The 13164-nt window shown below is 40.0% G+C and overlaps 1 protein-coding gene across 2 annotated transcripts; it reads left to right on the top strand.

Moving 5' to 3' along the window:
* Positions 1–2025: 2025 nt before the first annotated feature.
* Positions 2026–11800, top strand: rbbp5 (retinoblastoma binding protein 5). Of its 2 annotated transcripts, none has more exons than XM_065955197.1 (14): positions 2026–2172; positions 3834–3859; positions 4065–4237; positions 4655–4795; positions 4947–5109; positions 5330–5439; positions 5695–5814; positions 6112–6265; positions 6367–6438; positions 6655–6772; positions 7706–7775; positions 8122–8357; positions 8626–8703; positions 11356–11800. In XM_065955197.1, the coding sequence occupies exons 1-14, from the start codon at positions 2154–2156 to the stop codon at positions 11406–11408; spliced, it is 1533 nt and encodes a 510-aa protein (XP_065811269.1). In that variant the 5' UTR covers positions 2026–2153; the 3' UTR covers positions 11409–11800. The 2 variants fall into 2 exon arrangements, with proteins under 2 accessions (XP_065811269.1, XP_020486403.1); XM_020630747.3 differs by having other exon boundaries at positions 8626–8856.
* The last annotated feature ends 1364 nt before the right edge of the window (positions 11801–13164 follow it).

Here is a 13164-nt window from a genome sequence, read left to right as displayed (position 1 = left end):
TTGCTGTGTGCCTCTTCCTGGAACCGGAGGGGCGATGGTTCAAGTCCCGATGGGGATCAAAGTATGAGAATTGGTCTGGTAGCTGGAGAAGAGGTCACTTCACAAGGGCTGCCAAGGGCGCTTTGAGCAAGGCACCAAACCCCAAAAACTGCTCTGGAGCGCTACCTGTGTAGAAGCCCAACTCTCCATTAAAGGAAGTCCACGAGTCCTGTTTGTGCATGTGTGTAATCCGGGCCTATGTGTCTGAGAAGCAAGGCTCTCAATAACAGTGTGTAAAACAGAATTTCCCCTTGTGTATGAATGAAGTGTGTAAACTGTAATGAGGCTCTGTGTCCTGATATGAGTTTTCCAGATTTCTGCTTCTGTTCCTGAGTAGGGAGAGGGGTTTTAAGTCATGACAGCAGATGGGTTTCCAGCTATAATAGTATTTATCCTGGATCATATTGAGTCTTTGCCTAATAATTTAGATTTTCTATTTTAATGTTTATTTTTTCCTCTGTCATGTTGCTTTTGTTGTCTTTTGTGAAGCACTTTCAATTGCCTTGTTGTTGAAATGTGCAATATAAATAATATATTGCCCTGGCTTGCCTATCAGGATCTTGTTATTCACCATCCAACCCACACATGTGACTGTTACATGTGTGACATTGATTGGTCACAGTCTGACAATGAAGTATGGGAAATACACAGAAAAACTTCATTTCAGAAATAAAGTGAAATCTCTTTTTGACTTTCATGTGTAAATATGTGGGATACAGGTGTCACTGTGATATAGAATACATAATCACTTATTTTAATCATACACTTTGGCTGACTTACTTACTCCGAACTAAATGTAAATGTGTATCAACTCAAGTGAATTTATTTCAGGCCTTTATTTTGAAAAGAGGAAATCAGCTGCGGGCTGTTGATGTGTCATTCTTGAGCTCAGGCTCCAGCTCCAGCTCCGGATCCTCAATCATGAGATACAACCAGGAGGACTGTGTGTTCTTCTGTGTGACGGTGACCTGACTGTGAATGCTGATAGTGTGATATATGTTCAAAGGGAGACTCAGACATATAGTTTACAAGCAGACAGGTATAGAGTGACATATAGACCGAAACCATAAAGTTAAAGATAGTCTGTAGATATCAGTCAAGGGTCATGCTCTGCACGGTGATGTTGGCAGCAACTTTCATTGACCTGAAATATATGTCACTTGCTGCACCACACATATGCCTCTAAATACCAGGGCCGGATTGACCTGCTGAAGGCCCAGAGTTGAACATGCTGCTGGGCCCCCTTTCGCAGCAGCACAACAAACAAAGTTACAGACATAAAACACAGAACAAATACAAACATAGGTCAACATATCCTGAGTCACAGAGCAGAAAAAAATCGTTATTCAAAGCATCTATAACCTGAAGCATCTTCCTCCAACACCTTCAAACTCCTGCTGGTAGGTGAATACACTACAAGAGAATTTGAGGGAGAATTGCCTGGAAAACCTACGAGGGGCTTGTAGAGTGGTAAAATTCCCCAGACAGAATAGATACATCATAGCATTGAATGGATAATTTGAACACAACATCTATGAATCCATAGTGACATACACAACAAGAACAGTATAAATGAGAACAGAACAGCAGGCAGCAAGGCATCATCAAATATTAATCTATTGTACAAACATAACAATTTACCTACACATCCAGACACAACAACAACCTCTTACAAGGCATGCATATGTAAGCAATAGTGCTGATAATAGTGCCAAAACACACAGATATGTAGCTTAGAGCATTTCGTAAGAACAAGAAAGAAAAAACAAATGATCAGTGATAAAATTAAAGTTAAATTGTCTTAATTGTAAATTCATAAATCAGGAAATGGAAGAATTACGTCTGAATATATTTTCAGTCTAACGGTTATATGGTTATAATCTTTAACTGAAAAGAAACTGGATTAATTTGTACATTTTGTGTACAAACTGTTTCAGGGGTCTTTTTTTTTTTTTGTTCAGGCATATTATGGGTCGCGTTGTTTGGGGTCCTCACTGGATACTCGGCGCCAGTCTCTCCGAGTGAAACCGACGAAGTGAATAACGAGTCAAATTTAGTGCAATATTCTTTTAAATCAAACCGTTTGGGACATCTGGTTAGCCTTTCGTCCGGCAATGAATCTGGAACTGCTCGGTAAATAATGAAACACGTTTGTTTTTAATCTAAAAGGTCTCATTGTCGCTACTTCGTGATCACTTTGCTCTTGTTGTGGTTAGCATTGTGCGTTAGCCTAGCATGCTAACACCAACAGCTACGTGTCAAATTCTTATTTTTTTTAGACAATTTTAACAGTTAAAATGTAAAGAAGTGGAATAAAAGTAACTTTGATTTGCTCACTTTGCTTTGTGTCGAGCCGTAATGTAAACATTGGTTGTAAAAGTGTAGTATAGTACGTATTGTGGATATTAGCTTATATTAGCATCGACACTTTGTTTCATTGAATTAAAGATTTGTGAAAGAGAAAGTAAACAACATGATGAGGTGTTATAATAACTTTATGTGTTCATCTACTCCTAATGATGCTGACTCTAAACGTTATAATGATTCATTAAGTTATGAAATGAGCTGCTGCTACTAATGACAGGATGTACAGTGAGATATTATTATTATTGTTACTATTATTATTTTTAGTTATTATTATTGTTATTATTATTATTGTTGTTATTATTAATATTGTTATTTTTTGTTATTATTGTTATTATTATTATTATTATTATTATTATTTTTTAGTTATTATTATTGTTATTATAATTATTGTTGTTATTATTATTATTTATATTATTGTTATTATTATTTTTTAGTTATTATTGTTGTTATTATTATTATTATTTATATTATTGTTATTATTTTTTTTTTAGTTATTATTGTTATTATTATTGTTATTATTGTTATTTTTAGTTATTATTATTATTACTATTTTCAGTATCTCTTAAATGTTGTACGTCGGACTTTGAAGGTGGAAAAGCAATGCGATTGAATAGTTTTGTGTTTGAACAGGTAGCATAATATTGAACTTTTTGGGTTTCTGTGTATTGCTTTTTGAAAATATAGTTTATGTTACTTTAATTTAGTTTAAGTGCAGAGTTAGATCATAAGGATACTCGATTATGTCAAAATCATAATCATAATTAATTTCATTAATATTGAGACTTCTGTTATTCAACACTCATTGATTCAACATCTGCATCACATGTATTTATCAAAGTCAACAGGTCGTAACTTATTTTAAGTGCTACGCTTGTTTCTTTGTGATTTTTAAATATTTCCAGAAAACCACGTCAGGGCTTTTATTTCCATTTTGATACTAATGTTCTGACATAAGTATCACCTTAAATACTCATGTTTTAGTTTTCTCCACGATTCTCTTTGTTCTCTTTAATTGTCACCTTTGATAAGTTTTCTTCATAATTTATTTTCTAAATTTGGTGCTTCATGTGAGATAACCTTCTTTTGTTAATGATTGTTTAAATTCAACTATGGTATAAATGTCTCCATCTGTTAAAGTCTGTTTATTATATTTAATTCGCCTTCCTGAATTATTTACAATAGGACCATGTCACATTTCTTGAAATGTCTCTTGTTCCTCTTAAGTGAATTTAACATGTTTTTAAAGGGTTCCTGTTCTGTAAATACTCCAGCATTTTTCTTTGTGTACATTTAAATGAATTGCGGACTTTATTCTTAAGTTAGTCAACGTTAGCTATTTTTTAAATTCTACTTTTGTGTTGTGTTTCCTCACGTCTTTAGTGTTTAGTTTTTCTCATCACTGTCTCTTTTCTTTTTTTATTTTCTAGAATCGTTTGGGCAGAACTATCCAGAGGTAAGCCACCATCTCTTAATGTTCACATTAACCCTAAAAGAAGTTTGATCCATATTGTGCACAAGAAATCATCCAAACACTGATCAACATAAAGTTTCATCATTTGATTCAGTCAAAATATGTGAAGCTCTTCCTGTATTTCTTTTAAAAACGTTTAGGCTGTGTTTCAATGCGGGTGTGTTTTTGTCCGTTTGTGTTTTTTAAGGAGGCAGATGGCACTCTGGACTGTATCAGCATGGCCCTCACCTGCACCTTCAACCGCTGGGGCACCCTGCTGGCTGTGGGCTGCAACGACGGCCGCATCGTCATCTGGGACTTCCTCACACGAGGGATCGCCAAAATCATCAGTGCACACATCCATCCAGTCTGTTCTTTATGGTAAGACGCAACACACATCGTTCAGTGTGTGGTCATCACTGCTCTGTGAAAGTCTCATCTAATGCACTAATCCACTCAGACACCTCCTTCTTCTTCCTTCACCAGTTCCATCTTAGACTAAGTCCTCACTAACAAGTCTTAAAGCACAGCTTTTGTTTGAAAACTACACAGGCTGCCAGCTTTTTTGATTTCCGTTTTCATCAAAACACCTGAAGAGTCTCTTCTTATGGTTTTTATGAAACAACAAAACTTTTACATCCAACATTAAGTAAGCATCAAGTTGGACACCACAGCTTCCTCTGCTGAATCTTGACGGGTTAAACCTCAGCTCGTGGGAATCACTGTTTAGTATTGCATTATATTTGGTTCAGTTTGATGGTGAGTTAAATGATGCTTTGTCACTGTGTGTGTGCACAGCTGGAGTCGAGACGGCCACAAGCTCGTGAGTGCTTCTACAGACAACATTGTCTCGCAGTGGGACGTCCTTACTGGAGACTGTGACCAGAGGTTTCGTTTCCCGTCACCCATCCTGAAACTTCAGTGTCACCCCAGAGACATGTGAGTTACTCGAGTTTCTTTCTGTACATGTTGTATGTGATCTGATCTCAGGTTACACTTTGCGTCAGAAACACAGCTCGGTGTTCGCCAGTTTGTTTTGATCATTGCTAAGACATTTTAACTTGTCATCTACAAAACTCTCATATTTTAGGGACAAGGTGCTGGTGTGTCCCATGAAGTCAGCCCCGGTCTTGTTGACTCTCTCAGACTCCAAACACGTTGTTCTGCCCGTGGATGACGACTCAGACTTGAATGTGGTGGCGGCCTTCGACAGGCGGGGGGAGTACATCTACACTGGCAATGCCAAAGGAAAGGTCAGACGGAACCAACCATGCTCCTTTCATTCACGTCACTGCACCTCGAGAAAGCTATTTAATATTTATTTATAGGAAGGAAAAAACCTCTGTAGCTACTGATGTTGGATGTGTAACTCTCCCTCGGTTTACATTTTACAGTGAAACTGTTTTATGAATGGCACACAGATTGTTTATTTCATTCTGTCACCATAATGTCCCCTTCTGTTGGTTGTTGCAGATCCTTGTGTTGAAGACAAACACTCAGGAGCTGGTGGCCTCTTTCAGAGTTACAACTGGCACCAGCAACACCACCGCCATCAAGTCTATTGAATTTGCACGCAAGGGAAGGTAAGAGGCAACATGAAGATTAGTCGTGTCAGGCCTTTCAGTATGAACACAATCTAAACCACACAATACACACCTTTTAATTTAATTAAATATTTTATTGGAGGTACAGTTTTATTATATTACTCAATGAAAACTGATGTCATGTCAATTGAAGAACAGATTCTTATTCCAGTGAAGCCCTTTGTGAGAGTTCTTCCTGATCTTTCTTTGCGCCTGTCTCTAACTCTTCACATTTATATCCTGTGTTCTGTGCAGTTGCTTCCTCATAAACACAGCGGACAGGATCATCAGGGTGTACGACGGCAGGGAGATACTGACCTGCGGCAGAGACGGGGAGCCTGAACCCATGCAGAAACTACAGGATCTTGTCAACAGGTATGTCAGCAGAGGGCGACATTTCACTCCAGTTGCAATTTTTTCTGTTTGATTTGACTTGTTAAGTTCTGCTGATTGGAATGTATTTCATGTGGTCTAATGGACAAGCAGTCTTAAACTTTGCTTCACACTTGGATAAAACTTTCTAAGCTATAAGGATTTGTTGAATGTCTGTGACTTGAATCAAAGTTTCTTGGACTTTCACTTTCAAAGCAGTTTCATTTTGTGTTGCCGCATCTCTCTCTCTCTCTGGTCTCAGTGTGTTTATTCTCTCTGTCTTTTGTTTTCTGTGTGCAGGACTCCGTGGAAGCGCTGCTGTTTCTCCGGGGACGGTGAGTACATCGTGGCCGGCTCGGCTCGGCAACACGCCCTTTACATCTGGGAGAAGAGCATCGGCAACCTGGTGAAGATCCTGCACGGAACCAGAGGAGAGCTCCTGCTGGATGTCGCTGTAAGGATGTCATGATAGTCTGTCTCAGTAGAACAACATGCACAGATTAAAACATTGACAAAGCACTTCACCCGTTAATTTAACTGTTCACCTCTCTCCAGTGGCATCCTGTCCGTCCGATTATCGCCTCCATCTCCAGTGGAGTGGTCTCCATCTGGGCTCAGAACCAAGTGGTGAGTACAGGTTGACATTAAACAGTTTGTTACCTGGCAACGCATAGGATGAATTAATTTTGATCCAAAACTATGAAGATAAAAATAGGAAAAACGTAAACAGCAATTTACCTACAGCCGAAAAATTAAAAATGATCTAAAATATGTTTAGAATAATAAAGTCTGTCTTTTGTTTAAGTGGTCGAGCGACTTGTTGACTTTTTATTTTGTCTGCAGGAAAACTGGAGCGCCTTTGCCCCAGACTTTAAAGAGCTGGATGAAAATGTGGAGTACGAGGAGAGAGAGTCTGAATTCGACATCGAGGACGAAGACAAAAGTGAACCTGAGCAGACAGGTAGACACACACACACACACACACACACACACACACACACACAACAATCTAACTAACAGGTGGTCTCGCTCACAGAGGGCCTGTAATTGTTGTCATTTTTGCTCTTTTTCTTGCCTTTATTTTTAGAGATAGGACAGTGGATAGAGTCAGAAATCAGAGAGATTGAGTGGGTAATGACATGCAGGAAAGGAGCCACATGTCGGCTTCGAACCTGGGCCGCTCGCTTGGAGGACTATGTACACGGAGCGCACGCACTAACCACTAGGCTACCAGCGCCCCCTCATTTGTTGGTTACACTGTAAACATAATTTCATTATAAGTTGATAACAGTGACAGTGGTATTTTTTTTTGAAATCTTTAATCCTAGCATGACTTTAAAGTTATTTGGCAAAAGTAAGTTACAACTGAGTAAGAAGTGAAATCACACTGAGAAATAAGATCTGGTAAATATCAATAAAAACACTTGAAACACTGTCATGATGGTGAAACATCCAGAAACATTTCAGCTAAATGTTTGTTTACTCCTCATCAAATTTCATTCCCATGGCTGGAAATCCAAAGACTCACCTTCATTTACGATTGTTTCTTCATCTTTCAAATGTTTGTATTTTTTTATCTAGCTGATTGTCAACAATGCAGTTTTGTTGTTTGCATACAATAACAATAATTTATCTTGTCTTATCTGACTCCATTATTATGATCAGTTTTATCTCTTCCTTTTATCTGTGTTGTTGCTTAAACAGCAGTCACCTGATTATTCTACACTTCACCTTCAACCACAGTTTCTAAATCATTTGCACATAAAGATAAGTAGAATAAGAAGCAGCAGTGCAGACTGAAGGTGATCCATCATCTGTTCTGCTGTCATTGGTTTCCCTGTCGTCTCTGGTTCTCTCTGGACGCCTCACACAACATCTCGCTCTTGTGTTTCAGGTGCAGACGCCGCGGAGGATGAAGAGGTGGATGTCACTACCGTGGATCCCATTGTGGCGTTTTGCAGCAGGTGAGAAACGACAGTACGGTTTATTTCATCACTGCAAACAAAGCTGCATGTCTGGTCTGACAAATGCTGTGTTTATTTGACTTGAATCTTCTACAGTCTGATAATCATGCCTGAATCTTTTTGAGTCTTTTTTTTTTTTTTACAGTAACTTTGAATACTTTACAAAGCAACACATCAGAGTACATACATGGGCTGTCATATAATCTTTCACATGGTCTGCAGTCTTTAAACAGTTTAAAGTATCCCTCAAACTAATCTCATATCTGAATAGGACTGAAGTTTTGATCAAGAAGCTTGATTCTGTTCATCCTTTTAAAGCCTGTGGGATCTCTGTTGCATCTTGTAGTGATGAGGAGCTGGAGGACTACAAAGCCCTGCTGTACCTTCCCATCGCCCCCGAGGTTGAAGATCCAGAGGAAAACCCCTTCGGCCCCCCACCTGACGCCTCAGCTCAGACTGCTACCCCAGAGGACTCGCTGGCCAGTGGCGACAAGAAGCAGCGACAGCCTTCGTCTGAAGGAGGCCCGGCCAAGAAGAAGGCTCGCACAACCACCGTGGAGCTCCCAGGGGTGCCCAGTGATGGTGAGGGGGGAAAGAAATCTAAAACACACGAGATACAAAGTCATGTTTAGGGTTATATGTAAACATTTTTGGACACTGGTCAGAGTCTTTACTTGATTTAAAATTTTAAACAGCCACTCCTCCCCCTTTTTTTGATCATATTTTTTTGATTATTTCATGCAAACTTTACCATTCCTCTTTGATTAACCTCTCAAACATTTGATTGTCTTTTTATAAATTAATTTGTTCAAAGCAGACCTTTGACTGTCTTTATCCCGTCTCTCTTCAGAGGTGCACCCTCTACTGGGTGTCAAGGGCGATGGAAAGTCCAAGAAGAAGACAGCAGGCCGGCCCAAAGGCTCCAAAGGTAAAGACAAAGACTTCCCCTTCAGGCCCAAGCCCTACAGGGGCGAACGGCCCGCCTTCCCCATGGAGGCCCTGGGCAGCTCTGGCCCAGGAGGAGGAGGAGGAGGAGTAGGAGGAGGGATGAAGGGGAGAGCAGAGGGGGGCCTGGCCACAGGTAAGCATGCCTCAGCCACCTGCCCTGCTGCTGCTGAGTCTGGGAGCTCTGCTAGTCCTGCAGCCCCGCTAGTCTGACTGACACCTCACCAACCCAGCCCGTCTCACAGTCCTGTTTACACCTGGTATTGACCTCATGATTGATCTGATAACAAGTGGACAGGTGTGAATGCATTCAGGGCGCGTCAAGATCTGATCACTCATCTCGTCTCAGAAACAATGAGGGTAGTAGTTAATACTTCTTAACTATGTCCGAGTACATTCTTAATATTCCTCACATTGTCAGAAAATAAAACATTTTATACATAACAGAGGGATGTGCATGAAAAAAATTGGAAAAATTGTCCCTCATATTGTCAGTGAAAGTGTATGTTTTATTTTGAAATACAGATCAAGTGTAGGGGGGGATGAGGATGCATAAATGTGTGAGACATTTCATAACTATAATAAAGTAGCATAGTGGAGATACAGAGGAGCTGAGGTGATACAACCTGGGTGTATTTCTCTATTTCTAACTGTTAATAGAGACTCCAGTCTGCAGTGAAGTTCAGACACTCAGAGATAAAAAAAAAAATAAAAAAAACTGTATGTGAGGCCTTAATATCAAACTCAGTTTTGGGCGCTCTCTATCTCTCGCTCTGCTCACAGATTTGTTTAGATAAGTTCTACAGACTAATGAAGATGATTAAAGCTCTGTTTTTTTTCCATGTAGAGCTCTAAAGGCTTTAGTTTTATGCACTTGAATGTCAGATGTGAACAGGCTGATCTCGAGCTGCCCTTATATATCAGATCCTCCAGAACACATGTTAATACCAGGTGTAAACACGGACAAAGACACCCCTTCCCCTGTACTGCTTCGACCCAACACCCACCACCACACCCCCTCTCAACCCCACCCAACAACGCCCAACAACACAGCTCACTGACAGAAACCCGCCTGCTGTAAAGCCACAGTCTAGAGGACAAAACACAGAATCTAAACCCTGTGCCCACCGAGAACTTTGGGTCGATTCTAAAATTAAAATATTGCATAACATCGAACAGTTTGTCCAGTTAACTAAGGAATAGCTTTGTATTGAGAGCACTGAATATAGGAGTTCTAGGTGTAAAATCTAGAGCTAGCACTATGGTTATTTTGGAATGGATGAAATTCTCATTAAATTCTTGTTTTGATGGCCTATCAATTGGGTCCTGCCCAATGTACGGAGCATATAGTCCTCCAAGCGGGCGGCCCGGGTTCATGTCCGTCATGTGGCTCCTATCCCGCATGTCATTCCCCAGTCTCTCGCTCTCACCACTGTTTCCTACTCTGTCCACTGTCCTATCGAACTACAGGCAAAAAGCCCCAAAATACAAAAAAATAATCTTATTATTTTCTCAGAAAAAAAACCTTCATCAACCCATTGTTTGGGGCTTGTGTGGCTCTTTCTGTTTGTGTACTGAGGTCTATGCTAATGTCCTTTAAGAGGCGCCTCAGAATTAACATGCCTGCTCTGACGTAGTTGAATTTCAACCATTGCGTTTTGTAATACAGTGATGTAACTCGGCTAGACTTTCAGCTGCATGTAGTTCTCTCGGCTTCTTTTCAGGCTGGAAAAAGCTGCTTACTCTTAATCTGTCTTGCTAAATATTGAGTATGCATCATGTGGACAAAGTAGAGCTAAAGAATCTCTGCAGTGTGATGATCAGAGATGCAGGCTGTGAAGTCAGAGTAAACCTGTGTTCAGCATGTGTTAAAACTACTTTAAAAGTCCAAAACAATGAAACAAGATGCGGAGATAGCTGGTTATGATGTCACAGATTGTTAAATCAGACAAAAGTGAGAGATGAACAAACTCATTATAACTCCCATTATAGTCAATAAAATCTTCTAACCTTCAATTTAAAATGAAAACATAAGAAAAGTGTTTTAAACCCACATATCCCTCAGACTGTGGCTTTATGTGACCTCTGCTAACCTCTGCCTCACTTGATTAATTGGCCGTCATTTGAAACTTCGGTGAAGTTGGCTTGTAGTTGGCAGATGGGTGTTGAAAGTGGCTGAACGGTGGGATGGTGCGGCTTGTTTCCCTGCAGGCTAGCTGGCTAGTCTACGTCTACTTCCTGCTTGGCCTCTGACCCTCCTGCTCCCACTCCCACCCTCGCTCCTTTTGGGCTTTTCGTGTGACATGAAAGTGTGTCTGTAGGGGCGCTGCTCAGGTCCTGTCTTTCTCTGTTTCTGTTTTGGTCTTGACAGATTTGTGTGCAAAATGATGCATATTTTTGTTTTGTAATCAGCATTAACGTCTCCATATTTTGTCTGCTTTGAATTTTAGACTACAATTCTGTAACAGCAAAATGAATCATATGATTATACAGTATACATTACTTCACACTTCCTCCAAAAGTGTTTACTAATTAGCTGCTGATATTTATTTAACATTTGCCTATTATTGACTCTGGGGCTGTGTTTGGGAGAGAGAACAGGATGCATGTTGACAGTGTCTGTGTTTGTCTGCAGGGAGTTTGGTCTCACAGTCGTACAAACAGCACGACATCGGAGGGATGGACTGATCGCTGCGGTGTACAGTCGTGAAGAAGCACCAGCAGGCTCAAACAAAGAGACACAAAGCCTGATGTCATGTACAGACTGTGTGAGTGGGCGGTCTGTTTGATGTACAGACTGTTTTTCCTCCTCAAGCCAGAGCACAGCGTCACAAGAAAACCTCCTCGGCCCGGATCACTGAGAGGAGCGGACAAAGAGAGCGTGAAGCGGCCGGGTTGTCCCTGTAGAGATCACATGTCCTCTGTCTCTGTAGAATTCAATTTGTATAGATACACCTGTGTCCTGATAGTGTGTGTGTGTGTGTGTGTGTGTGTGTGTGTGTGTGTGTGTGTGTGTGTGTGTGTGTTGTCTTTCTCGTTGTTTTTATACATATTAAAACATTTTGATTTATAAATAACTAGCTTCTGTGTAGCTCTGAACTCATTTGAAGATCCTACATTTATTATGAAAGCTGGAAAAAACTAAGTTTACTGTCATGGCAGTAAAATAAACAACATATTATATTTTTAAAACTGCCCGTTTGAGGAGTACCCAGATAATGACAGAGGCCTGAAGAAACCACATGTTTCATTAATTCAACTGTAAATGTAAATATGGGCTGTGGTTACATGTCCCTCATTTTGGCTTTGAGGCTAGTTTGCACGCCTCATGTACAGTGGCTGTAGTCCTCGAAGTGGGCAGCCCGGGTTCAAATCTGACCAGTGGCTCCTTTCCTGCATGTCATTGCCCCACGCTATCTCTCCCTGATTACCAACTCTATCAAATAAAGGCTACAATTCCTAAAAAAAAAAAAAAAAAAAAAATCTTTAAAGCTGCATACTTAGACAGTTCAACATATTTTTCACAAAACTTGGAGATGAGCAGCACAATACGTTATCGTCTGTCCGTTGTCAATTTAGGTTGCTATGGCGACCACAGGCCATCTAAATTCAGCATTAAATGTGTTTATTTAAGTCTTTATTTTATTTAACATTTAACATTATTTAATAACTCATTCTTACACAGACGGTTGCTCAAAAGTTCCTCAGGTGTTTACTGAAGAATTAAACTAAAGTTTAAGTAGCTACAAAGTTCCTACACTGTTTACTGTTGGTGTTAGAGACTCGCAGCTATTTTCCAAACTGTTTACACAAAGCTGTTCTTTTTCTCTGCAGCTGAGGGATTATCTCTGCCTGAATGAGACATTACTCATTCGTCACCTGATCTACTGTACGTTTCCACTTCTGGATCCCCTGGCGTCATTTGTCACGCTGTCAAAAATACTTGATTCCCATCACCCCTCCCCATCACCCGGTTCCACCTGTCTAAATACCTCCTCTGACCAATCACAGAGAAGATGGCGAGGCATCTGCCGGTACTGGTATTTAACTCGTTCATCGTCCTGTCAATCAAACAACTTTATCAAGCTAGAGACAGTTACCCAGGATTAAACAGAAAATGCAGACAAATTAAAAGATGTTTTGTGACGTGGTAAAGTGAGGAAATACTCATTTTATAGTACATAATACATTTCCAAATATTCAAGAGTATCATCTCAAGTTGGATTTGGTGGCGAGTTATTCCAATAACGTACACCCTGCCCACCAATTTTTAAATAAGCATAAAAGTCAAAACAAGTTATAATATAACATCAATACACTAACATTTTCCCCCACCATTTATTAACCTTTCTTCCCGATTATAATATTTACTCGTCAACCTTTCAGTAATTTGATTTTTAAAGGGGACATATTATGAAACATCCGCTTTCACAGTGTTTTTGAA

Source organism: Labrus bergylta, chromosome 5 (assembly GCF_963930695.1).
Source record: "Labrus bergylta chromosome 5, fLabBer1.1, whole genome shotgun sequence".
Taxonomy (NCBI): Eukaryota; Metazoa; Chordata; class Actinopteri; order Labriformes; family Labridae; genus Labrus; species Labrus bergylta.
Note: the sequence above shows the minus strand (reverse complement) of the source record. Positions and strands in the feature narration are given on the sequence as shown.

Coding starts and splice junctions, on each gene's coding strand:
- rbbp5 (XM_020630747.3), top strand. Junction 5,815..6,111: donor CTACAGGATCTTGTCAACAG/GTATGTCAGCAG, acceptor TTCTGTGTGCAG/GACTCCGTGGAAGCGCTGCT. Junction 6,439..6,654: donor TCTGGGCTCAGAACCAAGTG/GTGAGTACAGGT, acceptor TTTTGTCTGCAG/GAAAACTGGAGCGCCTTTGC.